The 14398-nt window shown below is 34.7% G+C and overlaps 1 protein-coding gene across 9 annotated transcripts in view; it reads right to left on the reverse strand.

Moving 5' to 3' along the window:
* The window catches only part of mapk10 (mitogen-activated protein kinase 10), a 64903-nt gene that overhangs the window by 37041 nt on the left and 13464 nt on the right, over positions 1–14398 (reverse strand). For 7 of the 9 annotated variants that reach the window (XM_058757972.1, XM_058757970.1, XM_058757971.1 and 4 more), the window contains exon 3: positions 3430–3501. In XM_058757972.1, coding sequence (XP_058613955.1) covers positions 3430–3501 — 72 coding nt within the window. Of the gene's footprint in view, positions 1–3400; positions 3502–14398 lie in introns of all 9 variants that reach the window. The other 2 variants (XM_058757977.1, XM_058757976.1) reach the window with 2 other exon arrangements.

Below are 14398 nucleotides of genomic sequence, written 5' to 3' on the forward strand. Positions count from 1 at the left end.
ACCCCAGGCAACACTATCCAACTACAGATGAGTTTGCTAAAATGCTTTGTAGATAAATAAACAATTCCATTGTGATATTGCAGCTTTATTTTTAGGTCAAACCACACACTACGCAAATAAATTAATATAATTAAATGAAATGAGGTGTGACAAATGAGTGAAGACAAATATTGCATCTATATAAGCAATTTGAGAAGATGCAAGACTTTATACTGTATCTACATGCCTGAATTAAGCATTTAAAACAGAACAATTTGACTTTTGTGGGTATTGTGCATAATTGTGCATATAACAGATACTATTATAGTTTTTAATAATATTTTAAGTCAGTTTTTATTTCCATTTGAATTATTTTAGTTATTACTAAATACTAATGTACTACGATAAAAACTAACAATAAATAAATAAATAAATTGTTTACTTGAAAACAATCTTGGGAACTACCTAAAATAATTTTATATATATATTAAATTAATTTTTTTTTTTTTTTTTTAGTATCAGTTAACTACAATGATCCTGCTATTGTGAGCTAGGTTAAAATAAGACTGAAATGTGAAATGTGACTCCATTGTGATTTATATTTCACAATGTGGCTTTATATCTCCCAACTGCAATTTTATTTCACATAATTATGTTGCAATTGTGAGATATAAATAAGGTTGCAGGGGATACAAATTGTGTATATACAAACCCATATCATTTTAGTTTCAATTGATATTTAGTCAATCGATAGTATTAACTGTCACATATATTGAATATATGAATATATGAATATATTCATGGCCATACCAAGAGAGGAAGCTGTCCGCATAATTTCACAAGCTAAGTGGTAATTAGTGAGAGAGAGAGTAAAATGCATATATGCATGTGTGTACTGTACGTGCTTCATAAAGTCTTTTTTCATTATGGGAGTCACTTCTCACTGCAGTGGCCCCTTATTAAACTGATTGGGCTAATTTGAGGCTAATGAGCTTAGCTTTATGGTAATTGTGGCCTTTTATTAAGGATTGAGCACATAGAATGCTTTGGGTTGGTTTGATTATTGTGGTGAAACTAGTTCCATTCCAAAACCTGTTGAGCTGCCTACCTAAATGGCATTATAAGGCCGAAACTTTAAATAGTATAAGAAATGAATAGCATACAGAAATATTAACATTGTAATTTTTTTACTCAATAAAAATATAATTTATGTATTTTGTTTATATGAATTAACACATATATACACCACAGGTCAAAAGTTTGGAATAATTCCTATTTATGTCTGCATATACTTAAAAATACAGTAAAACCAGTATTATTGCAAAATATTATTACATTTTATAATAACTGTTTTATATTTTAATAGAAATTTAAAAATGTAATTTATTCCTGTGATGTAAAGCTGAATTTTCAGCATCATTACTCCAGTCTTCAGTCTCACATGATCCTTCAGAAATCATTCTAATATGCTGATTTTCTTACTTACCCTAAACAATGGTTGTGTATGACAGTTTCCACAAAAAAAAATTTCAACATTGACAATAATAAGAAAAAACCACATCAGCATATTATAATGATTTCTGATGGATCATGCGACACTGAAGACTGGATTTATTAATTCCTTTAAAAAAAAGTTAAAAACTGACTATTTTACCCAATATTAATGTTGTTGTTGTTAGCTTAGCAACATGCTAGCATCAAAATCTACTTGAATAAATCACAGTCAAGTCTCCTGTTTCCCAACAGAGCTTTTAGGAATATGAAACACACTTGGTTCAGGAGTCAGTTGTCATTTAGTCATTTATCTGAAGTGACCACCAGTACACTTACTACAGTGACAGTCCCTGTGGAGTACACAGAGGTTAAGTGTCTCGCTCAAGGACACAGTGTTGATTCATGGATCGATCATTCTGGGATATGAACCTACAACCTTTTGTTAACAGAGTGAATTTTTTATCTGCTAGTCAACTCCACCTACTGACCTCTTGACCTGTGAACTGTACGTCTCACCAAAGGACTTTCTGACAGGTGATGAGGATAATTTAAAGCCCAAAAGAAAGAATGAAGGACAAAACCCCCACCCGAGGGACATATAAGGTGTTTTGCTGTGCTACTGTGATTTCTTCAGGGAAGAGATGCTTTACTTCATATTTAGATTAATCAGAAGGAAGTTTCATTATGTAAAAAGCATGCATCATTATTATATTCTGATATAGCCTACAGTATGAATGTCTATGGAAGCTTGTTGGGCCATTGGAAAAATGAGCAAATGGGGTAACTGCAACTTTTTTCCCACCGTCCAGAGAAGAAAAGTCAGAATTGTGAGATATAAACTCACAATTACACGGAAAAGTCACAATGACCTTTTTTGCAAGGCGTAAACTCAGAATTGTGAGGAAAAAAATGGAATATTCAGACTTTTTGTTTTTTCTTAGAATTGCGAGTTTATGTTTCGCAATTCATAATTGTGAGAAAAAAGTCACAATTATCTTTTGCAACCTTGTTACAATACAAATGTTACAATATAAATCAGGTCACAAGTGAGTCAAAGAGCCCAGAATTTAAGGAAGATGTACATCTATAAATTAAACTTAAAGGGATAGTTCACTCAAAATCACCATTTACTCACCCTTATGTCATTCCAAACTAGTTTATTTCAACTTTATTTCACATAATTATGTTACAATTGTGAGATATAAATAAGGTTGCAGGGGATACAAATTGTGTATATACAAACCCATATCATTTTAGTTTCAATTGATATTTAGTCAATCGATAGTATGTCATTCCAAACTAGTTTTTTGTCTATTCATTGAAACTTAATGGAGTGCAAAACAACAACAAATAGAAATTAGACATTTTCTAAATATCTTCTTTTGTGTTCCACAGAAGAAAGAAAGTCATGGAACGACATGAAGGTTTGGCATGTTTGGCTGAACTATCCTTTTAAAGATGGAATGGCATTTACAACCCATTTTATTTCCACAATGTGATATATTTCAGAGTGAAACAATATCATAATAGCTTTGCATGAGAAAAATACTGAAATTTAAGTCATCATACAATAAAGAACAAAAGTCACTTTCCAGAGAAAAACAAAAACAAAACACACACAAGGGTGAGTAAACGATTCAGAATATTGAAATTTTTTTCCTTTAAGTGCTTTTAATTTAAATGATGCATCTGTATGACCACATTGATTTTAGAAAACACTTGCATGCATATTTAAAGTGATCTTAAGATGTCCTTAATGCATTTTGGGAAACCCAAGTCTGAATGGCTTGGAATGCTGCAAGGAATTGATCCTGTGTAAGCTGTACATCTTCCTTAAGGGCTCAGACATGCTGTCACCAGTATTTGTTTTAGACAATGACACATCTACAAGAATGACTGACAGAATGGAAGTGAATGAATACTCTACCTTTTAATTTACCTGTATGGAACACACACCTGACAAAAGGCAATCTTCACATCCAGGACTGGAGCACTGCAGTTATATAAGAAACGTCTGTTCATAAATACCTGAAACACAGGAATTAAGAGTCATGATTAAAAACTGAGTGAATAAGTATAGCAATAATTTGATACTGAGGTAGTAAGATATTTGCTTTTTGTTTCGTAAAGCTCATTTCATCTCAAAATGACTTGATTTCTCAAGCTGTTTTTTGGCAGATAATGATATGTGCTAAAAGAGAGAAAGCTGAGATGATAAACAACACGTTTTTTTTTTCTCTTTTCACATCTAGCATCTTCGTTCTGTCTCAAAGCCCCTGCCCTGTGGAAATAACGGCTTTCAGCACACTGAGGATCTATGCATTAAAACAGGCTTTCCAAGAATAGTCAGTGTCATCCAGGAGTCAAAGACAGTATGCTAATTCGCGTTGATTATTTCTTCCGCCTGCACTGCTCTGTTTCCTGTTATTTTTTTTCCCCAAGGGACGAGGAGGAGCTTTTGGTAAGCGCTGTGCACCCTGCCTTTTAAAGATACTGAAGCCCTGTGTATAGGCGTTAAATATTCATTAGTGTTTTCCAGACTTCATATCAGCCAGCTGTAACAAAAGGATCAAATATGGATGCACAGTAATATGTGGGTCATTTTAACGGTAGGAATTTAAAAATTTTTTATTTATAGGCTATTATTACTGATTTTACTTGGTATCAATGTAAATTAGTTTTAAAAACGACTCGTTTCAATGATTCAGAGTCGACTCTTTCTTTTGAGAGACAATAACTTTATACACGGTGCACTTTCAGATTTAAAACTTTACAGGATGTTTTCATTCACTTAGAGCTGTGTTACACAATGAAAGGTCATTTTCAAAAATCCATAATAGGGGCACTTTAAGCAGCACAACTTCTTTTATTATTAATTATAATAATAATAATTAATACATTAATACAACATTAATAATAATAAGAAATGTTTCTTGAGCAGCAAAATTCATAAAAAATAGCTTTGCTATCAAAGGAATAAATTACATTTTTCAATATATAAAAATAGAAAACAGATATTTTAAATTGGAATAATAATGTGTAATATGTTTAATATGTAATACTAATTTTTGTAATTTAATCAGTTGAATGCAGGGTGAGCATAAGACATATGACATCTTAAAAAAATAAATAATACAAACTGTAAAAAATAAAAATTTAAAATAAAATTTTGATTAAATATTCCAAACTTCTTGCAAACAGTATATATATATATATATATATATATATATATATATATATATAGTATAATATCTAAAGCATCATCTATGGTTGTGTCTTTGACGAGATTTGATAATGGTTGATGTGTGAGTGAATGATGTTCTTGCTGGTTTTGAGTGGCAGCTTACAGCTGTGTGTGTAAATGGCATGAGGACTGCCTACAGCTCACGTGTTTGTCAGATGACTGACATTAACAGCACAGCTTTCATTTCCTTTTCACAGCGACTGCTGAAACACACAAACCTGCGCTGCTGCTTCTGCAGTCTGCTCGGAGACAGAGATACCGTATGGGATACCGAGCAGCTTTATGATAACCTTCATACTATTGATTAAAATGAGTCAATATGATGAAAAGAATGATCCAAAGAGAAGAGCGAGAGAGAGATGATGTTTAAAGTTCAATTTTAAATAGCTCCTGCTTCAGTAATTTGCAGGTTCCAGTCCTTAATTACTATTTTCTCTCATTATTTGCAGTCTGAAGTCAGTTCTAATGTTCTAATAACATATAATGTTCTGATCAATACAAATGCTTCTTATAAAAACAAGCAACCGGCATTAGAGGAGTGATTATTTTGCTGCTTTACCACACATACTTCATGCAGCCGATATCGCAAGGGAACATCTTTCACAGATTCGGCTTTGTCATCAATTTAAAAATTACAGTTTTCCACATTTAATCAAAGCAATGTGCTTTTTTATATTTCAGTACCTCCGTAGATTGAACATATTTTATATATAAATGCAGCACTCATGAATAATGAATCTCGCGATGGCCTCATTTGTTTTGTATTGCTTCCTTCAAATCAGAGCGATTGATTCAAACATTTCGCCAGCCTGTTACTGTGGCGGCAAACCAATACTTGTATAGAAAACAAATGAACTTTCAAAACTGATTTAGCAAAAACAGAACTTGGCTCAGGAGACACACAGCCGTCGGTGAGAACATCCTTGAACAGATTTCAACTGACGGCACACAGATTTTTATCACACACAGTATGCTAATGAAATACAAAGTCTTGAAATACTGAGGAGTTGCTGTAAGCGATTTTCTGTATCTCAAGAGGCACCAAACAGAATTGAAAAAATAACACTCTCAAATGCTCCCCCTATCTACCACTGTTCATCAAAACAGATAATATAGTCATTTTGTGCATGGTATTCCAACTTACAACTTACAACTGTGCAAAAAAATCGAAATTTTTTCCTTTGCATTTTTGAAAAGTTTTGCCTACAGATGCCAAAATTGTTAAAAAGATCTCCGCAAAAAATGACTAAAAACAATACTATGTACTATGCCTGCCAGGCCAGTAGATAGTGATGTCACTTTGTAAATAAACATCATGCGAACACATATGCATGCACAATGTCACCGTTTTTCACAAAGACAGCCCATTAAGGTCCTTGCACACCGAGACCGAAATTTTCGTATGCGTTTTCCGTTCTTTTTTTTTCATATTCGTCATCCTTTCCTATCAAAATGCTTGCTATGGATGCGAAAACGCAGAAAATCAAACCTGGTCCAAATTTTTTTATGATGGACAAAAGTTTCGGAGGCAGTGTGTAAACGTGATTGACACAACATGAGGTCATATTTATTTTTTAACGTGTGAAAAGTCAAGTGTGTGTGTTTTTTTTTTTTTAATAAAAAGAAGACAGATAGATAAAATAGAATTCAGCTGCTCGGATTGAGTTGGGCAGGTCATTCCACCAGGTGGGAACAGTTAATGAAAAAGTCAGTGAAAGTGATTTTGTGCCTCTTTGGGGTGGCACAATAATGCGTCATTCACTTGCAGAACGCAAGCTTCTAGCAGGTCTGAAGTACTGAATTTAGGTAAAAGGGTGCAGAGCCAGAGGTGGTTTTGTAGGCAAACATTAATGCCTTGAATTTTGTGCGAGCATAAATGAATATGAATATGAAGGTTTTGTAAAATTTGTTTTGTGTGTTTATCGGCAGGGCTTGGCAAACTAGGTCATTTAGAAGCAATTAGGTATTATTTTATTTTTTGTATTATACATGTGCAAGTATTCAAATTAATTTCATTAAAATTCAATACATTATAGCCTAAAATTGGCGTGAGAATACGTGAGATACGTGAGAATCCCGGGAAAAATGGGAGGACAGGTTTTCCCATCACATTTGTGAGTAAAACAGGATATTCAGAGAGAAAAAATAGGACGGGACTTCATTTCAAAAAGTAGATGTTACATTCCAGCAGTTTGGAGGAAAAAAGAAATAGACACAAGACCAGAGAGAGAAAAAAACAGTCTATGCTGCTCAACACCTTTGACTGAAAGGTTGTGTTTACAGCAGCACTAGCTATGAAAGCTGCTAACAAAAAATCACACCATATCAACACTCTCACCAAAGAATCAAAAACAGAACAACGAGGATGTGTTTGTGATTTTTAATTATCAATATACTAAGAAAATAATCTTTTACATTTTCTGAAGAAAACGTGGCGCTAGCACATGCTAAACATGCTACCATGAGTTTTTAGCATGTTCTTATGCAGTTGCTAGGGTACTGCAAAGGCGTTGATTACTAGCTCATGTCAAAAGAGCTCTCACATATTCTGTTCCCTAGATATGACTCAGGTCTCTCCTTTTTTCAGTAATAACAGTGATGTTAACCTTAGCAAATGCAGCTAATGAATGGATGGTGTTTTATAGAAGAAAATGGACTTTTACAGAATCAAATCCATCCAAATCTCATTATTCTCTACACTCAACATCACTGGTGTGGCATTTAGTGTGCATCAAATCAACACTAGTTTTAAAGTCTCCACAGCAACATGTAGTATTTCACATGATCTTCTTAAATTAGATATTATCGATTGCTTAGATCAACTGGCATTAACATTCACACTCCCTAGCCTGCTATTCAATAAATGGCCTATTTGACAGCACATAAATAGTTGAGCTGCCCAGATATATTATCTATAAAGGGGAGAATACGGCAAGGTCAGGGGCAGTTGGCCTGATGAATGAGGCAGAGAACCGATGAGGAACCTTGATAAGAGAGTGATGAATTACTGAGTGCAAATATGACATTAACAGACAACAGGACGCAAGCAGAGAGCAGGAACTCTGCCTTCCCAAGGGACCCAAAAGGGCACTGCTATGGTAATAAAACTCATGCCTGGAGATTAGAAACAGCTAGACAGATACACAAAAAATCTTCCTGTTATGGATCAAGTATAGCCTCTGGATAATACAGAATGGGTGAGTTTAATAATGCTGGATTGCAGGTAAAGCCCTCTTGTGTATCGACAGATCTATTGAGCTGGATAGGGTGCACAAGATATTTAATAAAGTCCATCTTCAAACCTGTCAAAAGAGTGACGTGAAGGTGGATATAGTAGAGCTGGACGGTGTGCAGGGTTATTATAGGTAGCTAAACCTAAAACCATTAAAAAAAATAATAATAATAATAATAACAATGTGTGTGTGTGTATATATATATATATATATATATATATATATACACAGGTGCTGGTCATATAATTAGAATATCATCAAAAAGTTGATTTATTTCACTAATTCCATTCAAAAAGTGAAACTTGTATATTATATTCATTCATTACACACAGACTGATATATTTCAAATGTTTATTTCTTTTAATTTTGATGATTAGAGCTTACAGCTCACGAAAGTCAAAAATCAGTATCTCAAAATATTAGAATATTACTTAAGACCAATACAAAGAAAGGATTTTTAGAAATCTTGGCCAACTGAAAAGTATGAAAATGAAAAGTATGAGCATGTACAGCATTCAATACTTAGTTGGGGCTCCTTTTGCCTGAATTACTGCAGCAATGTGGCGTGGCATGGAGTCGATCAGTCTGTGGCACTGCTCAGGTGTTATGAGAGCCCAGGTTGCTCTGATAGTGGCCTTCAGCTCATCTGCAGATTCTCTATGGGGTTCAGGTCAGGCGAGTTTGCTGGCCAATCAAGCACAGTAACACTATGGTCATTGAACCAGCATTTGGTACCTTTGGCAGTGTGGGCAGGTGCCAAGTCCTGCTGGAAAATGAAATCAGCATCTCCATAAAGCTTGTCAACAGAAGGAAGCATGAAGTGCTCTAAAATTTCCTGCTAGATGGCTGCGTTGACTGTGGACTTCAGAAAACACAGTGGGCCAACACCAGCAGATGACATGGCAGCCCAAATCATCACAGACTGTGAAAACTTCACACTGGACTTCAAGCAACATGGATTCTGTGCCTCTCCACTCTTCCTCCAGACTCTGGGACCTTGATTTCCAAATGAAATGTAAAATTTACTTTCATCTGAAAAGAGGACTTTGGATCACTGAGCAACAGTCCAGTTCTTTTTCTCCACAGCCCAGGTAAGATGCTTCTGACGTTGTCTCTGGTTCAGAAGTGGCTTGGTAGCCCTTTTCCTGAAGACGTCTGAGCGTGGTGACTCTTGATGCACTGACTCCAGCTTCAGTTCTCTCCTTGTGAAGCTCTTCCAAGTGTTTGAATCTGCTTTGCTTGACTGTATTCTCAAGCTTGCAGTCATCCCTGTTGCTTGTGCACCTTTTCCTACCCAAATTCTTCCTTCCAGTCAACTTTGCATTTAATATGCTTTGATACAGCACTCTGTAAACAGCCACACCTTTCAGTAATGACCTTCTGTGACTTACCCTCTTTGTGGTGTCAATGTTCGTCTTCTGGATCATTGCCAAGTCAGCAGTCTTCCCCATTAATGTGGTTTCAAAGAACAAGAGATACCCAGAATTTATACTGTAGGGATGGTCATTTATTGAAACTCAAATGTAAATATTCTAATATTTTGAGATACTGATTTTTGACTTTCATGAGCTGTAAGCTCTAAACATCAAAATTAAAAGAAATAAACATTTGAAATATATCAGTTTGTGTGTAATGAATGAATATAATATACAAGTTTCACTTTTTGAATGGAATTAGTGAAATAAATCAACTTTTTGATGATATTCTAATTATATGACCAGCACCTGTATATGAACAGTATATATGTCATACCTCCAGCATTAGTCGTATCCGTGTGTGTGCTGCTAATATGCCAAAATCTGTCGTTCACACAGGTGGTGCGCACCAGAGGCAAATTTTGTAAAGTGTTTGGACAGCGTGTGAAACATTCAGTGCACGGCAGCCATATTGAGATGAGCAAACAGGTGATTTCAGAGCTACAGTGAATCATCACCCCTGAGACCCGACAGATGGAAAGTGTACATCACTCTCCATCTCTCTTGCCTCCTCTTTGTCGCCCTCTTCAACTCAGTTTCATGAACGGAGAACATTGATTAATTAGTCCATTGTGTCTGGAGCTTTCAGGTTAATTAACACTGATGATCTGTCAGAGGTCTGTGCTCCATTCAAAGCCAGATATGGGATATTTCTACTTGATACTGTATCTATGAAAATCCATTCAAATATTTCATTGCACGAATCTTATTTCATTCAAACACGCAGCTTTGCACTTCATAAGATGTTAATTGATAGACTGAAGTTGTGTGGATTACTTGTGAATTACTGTGATGTTTTTATCAGCTGTTTGGACTCTCATTCTGACGGCACCCATTCATTGCAATGGATTCATTGGTGAGCCACTGATGTAATGCTAAATTTCTCCAAATCTGTTTTGATTAAGAAACAAACTCATCTACACTTTAGATTGTCTGAGGGTGAGTGAATTCAGCAAATTTTCATTTTTAGGAGAAGTATTCTGTTAATAAATACTGTGATAGTATATAAATAACACTGAGAAACACCCAGGCAGTCAAGCCTTGACAAGTACTGTATGACAGTGCTGTGAAACCCTGAGAACCAGAAATATGCTATAATTATCATCAAGCATTCTAACAGATTAGTTACAGACATCCTCAAATCACTAGTGTTCCCCAGTATATTAATGAGGAGCAGTAGATTCTGATAAGATATGCACATAACCTTCATAAATATGCAAAGAGAGGTGAGAAAGACAGGATGTAAAATAATGCATTAAATTGAAGCTGGATATGATAATTACAAAGGCAAAAAAACAGACACTCAACCTCGAGCCTTTAATGCCAGATAAATGAATTCTGGCTTGTGTCTGGGACTTTAATATTATTCAATAATTCTATCTGTCAATCATCAGAGGTTTGATAGGAATATGTTGGCTGGGAAAAGCTAAATTCAGGCTTTAATTCCTGTGAAATTAAGAGATAGGCAGAAAAGAGGAAATATTGCTTTTACAGTGAGGGGTAAAGGGATGAAACACGGCAGCAGATGGAGGAGAAGAGATTTTATTTTTTATTTGGCAGGGAGATGCCAGGGATAGTTATGGGTGACCTTTAATTACAGAGATTCCTGTTTTAATAATATTTATTTGAGGGTTTCAGTTTTTCAGTTCACTTCAAATGAAAATTACTGATACAAAATTTTCAAAATAAGGACTGAAGATAAAATATAACCATATTTTTCTTTAAAGTAATAGTCCCACATCCATTTCCATATGAAACTAGATTTTACATTTACTAACAAAATTTGCTGCCTTAAAACGCTATCATTTGGTATTCACATTTTATATATTTATTTTTTATATATATATTTTAGTTTTCATTTGTCATTTTTATTTTTTGTATGTTTTAATTATATTTCTCTTCATTTTATTTTTATTATAGATTTCAGTAATTTTAGTAATTTAATTTAATATTTTACAACATTTTGTATTTTCAAAGTTTTATTCTTTCTCAGTTTTTCATGTAATTATTTATATAATCTATTATTTTTGGTTTTATTTCAGCTTTATTTCAATTTACAAAAATTATTCTTAATAGTTTGAATCTTTAGTTAACTATATATAACACTGCATATAATCAAATAATTTCCTGCCATTATTGCAAATTAAAATGTAAATTAATGAAAATGTAACACTTAAATAAACATTTATATTTAGAAAAATATATATTTGTGTAAAATGTAATTTATATATATATATATATATATATATATATATAATCAGTAAAAATAATATGTTAGCAGATTTAGTAAAAATCTGACCTACTGGCCTGACCTGTACCTGACCTGCCACTAATAATATAACCAATATATCCATACACACACACACACAACAGGAAATGATCTCAGACACACAGGGGTCAAGAGGTCCCTGCTGACTATCAAATCAGTGCTATTCACCACAATACCAATGGAAAATCTCCAGACATATTATCTGAAGAAATTGCCATGACAACCAAACCCAGGGTGATGCATAAAATCCCCACGAGTGCATAAAAACACACACAATCAAATTACAGACTTACAGTGCCTCAAAATCCAATTTGAACCCTTGACACGACAATGAGAACATGCGCAAATGTAAATACAGAGTTCACAGGCCTGTAACGTGAAAACGAACGAATAGCAGGGTGTTTCTGTGTTTTTATGTGATTTCGAGAGGCTATTGATAGCAGTGCAGCTGATTTACTCAGGTCATGAACACATTTCTCTTCACCGGGAGCCAATCTGGGCCCTGTCGGCGAGGCCAGGCCCTGTCTTCACTGACAGAGCTGGCAGGTATTGCGTGTGTGGGTGGCAAATACCGTACAACATCAGCTGGAAAAAGAAGACAGATGTCCTCGCTGCTGCCTGTGCTGTTTCTGTTCCAGATCCTGCACATAATGATACAGGGCGGCCATGTTGACACACAGACACAATGAAGTCCTGTCTGATAGGAATCTGATATATTACCATCTGTTTATGTGCTTAATAATCACCCTTAGCGTATTGCTAAGGTGTGCTAGTTTTCTAAAGAGACAGTTCATCTAAAAATGACAATCCTTTCATCATTTACTTGCCCTTAAGTTGTTCGAAACCTATATACATTTATTTCAGCTGTTGAACACAAAAGAAGAATGTTGGTAAACACAAAGTTGATGGTAGCCATTAACTTCCCAGTATTTTTTCTCCATGCTATTGAAGTCAACAGCTACCAGCAACTGTTTGGTTACCAACATTCTTCAAAATATAATGAAATGAAGTTCATACAAGTTCATACAAGTTACACTGCAAGCGAAACCTCAGTCAACATTCTTCACAAGAAGCAGTTCAAAAATGACTTTTCAAACAGAACATCCTTTAGAAGAGGCCAAAGCTTGTGGATCAGATGAGTATTTCAGAAGAAAAGTGACTGAAATCATAGACAGATGGAGTAAAAACTTATTCAAGATCACCAGAGTCGTGCTGTGGCCCACAAGGGATAAATAAACTTCATAATTTAAACCATATTCGGTTGGATAAAGACTTGGTAATGTGGCAAATTTAGGTGAAACAGAATATTAGAGGGAAATAATGTAGGACGGGACCTAATAAAATATTTTTTCCTCTGCCTATACTGTATGTGCCTTGGTTTCACTAGTAAAAAAGAAAATTAATTTCAGAGGCAGAGGAATGCATTACATTTTGTTGAATCATGAAAACTTTTTTTTTTTTTTTGCACTGATAAATTGTGCACAATAAAACCAGTGACATGTATTTATAAGTAAATAGTACATTTCACATTATCTGTAAAGGATAACTTACATTGAGCCTTAAAAATGTGATTTGAAAACCTGTTTTTATTTGACTCTCATTCGCGCTTGTTCAGAGTTTAAAGTCGAGCTGGGAGCGAGTCGGACCTGTCGACCGTTCAGTGCTGACAGATTAATTTAACACCTCAGCTTTTCTGACTTAATGGGATGTATTTTCAACCACCTTCTGGATTATTCAGCAGTTCTGCAGTCAAACTTTAGTTTTTACACACTCTACACAAACACACACACAAGCGTATATTAATCCTACATTCATTTTCTCCTCAAACATGCTGACAAAGTTAAAAACAGACATTGCTGGCTGCCAATATGAACATAAAAAAAAAAAATGTCTTTAATATCTCAGTTGCTTCTCCTTGACAGCAACACAGTTAAATAAACAGCAAACAGACACTTTTTGATATTTCTCAGACTATAAAAAAGTTCTCACAGCAATAATTTTAATAATCCACAATAAGACATATCAACAATGTCTCAAACTGTGTTCAGATTCACTAAGATACAAAACTCACAATCAAAAGTGAGAGATCTAAATATGAACTCAAATATTTCACATCAAATTCATCTCAGACCTATTTGAACTATACTACTCACATTAATGTTGTACCTCTATACTCTTACTTTATGTCAGTTGTCTTATTTGTGTCTATTTTTATTGTTCATAATGAATCTTTGGAGAAACATCCGGGGCAGAATTTATACCCTAAAGAAACTTAACTCAGAAATCCAAGTCCCCTGAGATTTTGAAACTTTCAGCTGATAATAGAAGACGCTGAAAATTGCAAGAGGCTGCAAATCCCTCAAAACCTTCAGTCTGAGCTCTCGCTGGGAAAAACCATAATGTGCGTTGTTTACTGTTAAATCAATGGCAGACATCACTCACTAATTACAGAGCACTTGAATGTTTTGCAGTTGGCTGCACAAATGCATTGCTGGAGTCCAGGCACATAATTGACTAGAGCAGTAAATCAGCCAGAATGTGACTCTCTCTCTATCCATTTTGTCTCCCTGGTCTTAAATTGCCTTTCTCTCTCAGTTTGGGCTTTTTCTTTTTGTCATGTGTGAGAATGTGTGTGTGTGTGTGTGAGTTGTTAGATTAATCCCATTCTAGTTCACCGTTAACTCTGCGGTGTCCTGGATGGCTT

This window comes from Onychostoma macrolepis, chromosome 21, assembly GCF_012432095.1.
Source record: "Onychostoma macrolepis isolate SWU-2019 chromosome 21, ASM1243209v1, whole genome shotgun sequence".
Classification (NCBI taxonomy): Eukaryota; Metazoa; Chordata; class Actinopteri; order Cypriniformes; family Cyprinidae; genus Onychostoma; species Onychostoma macrolepis.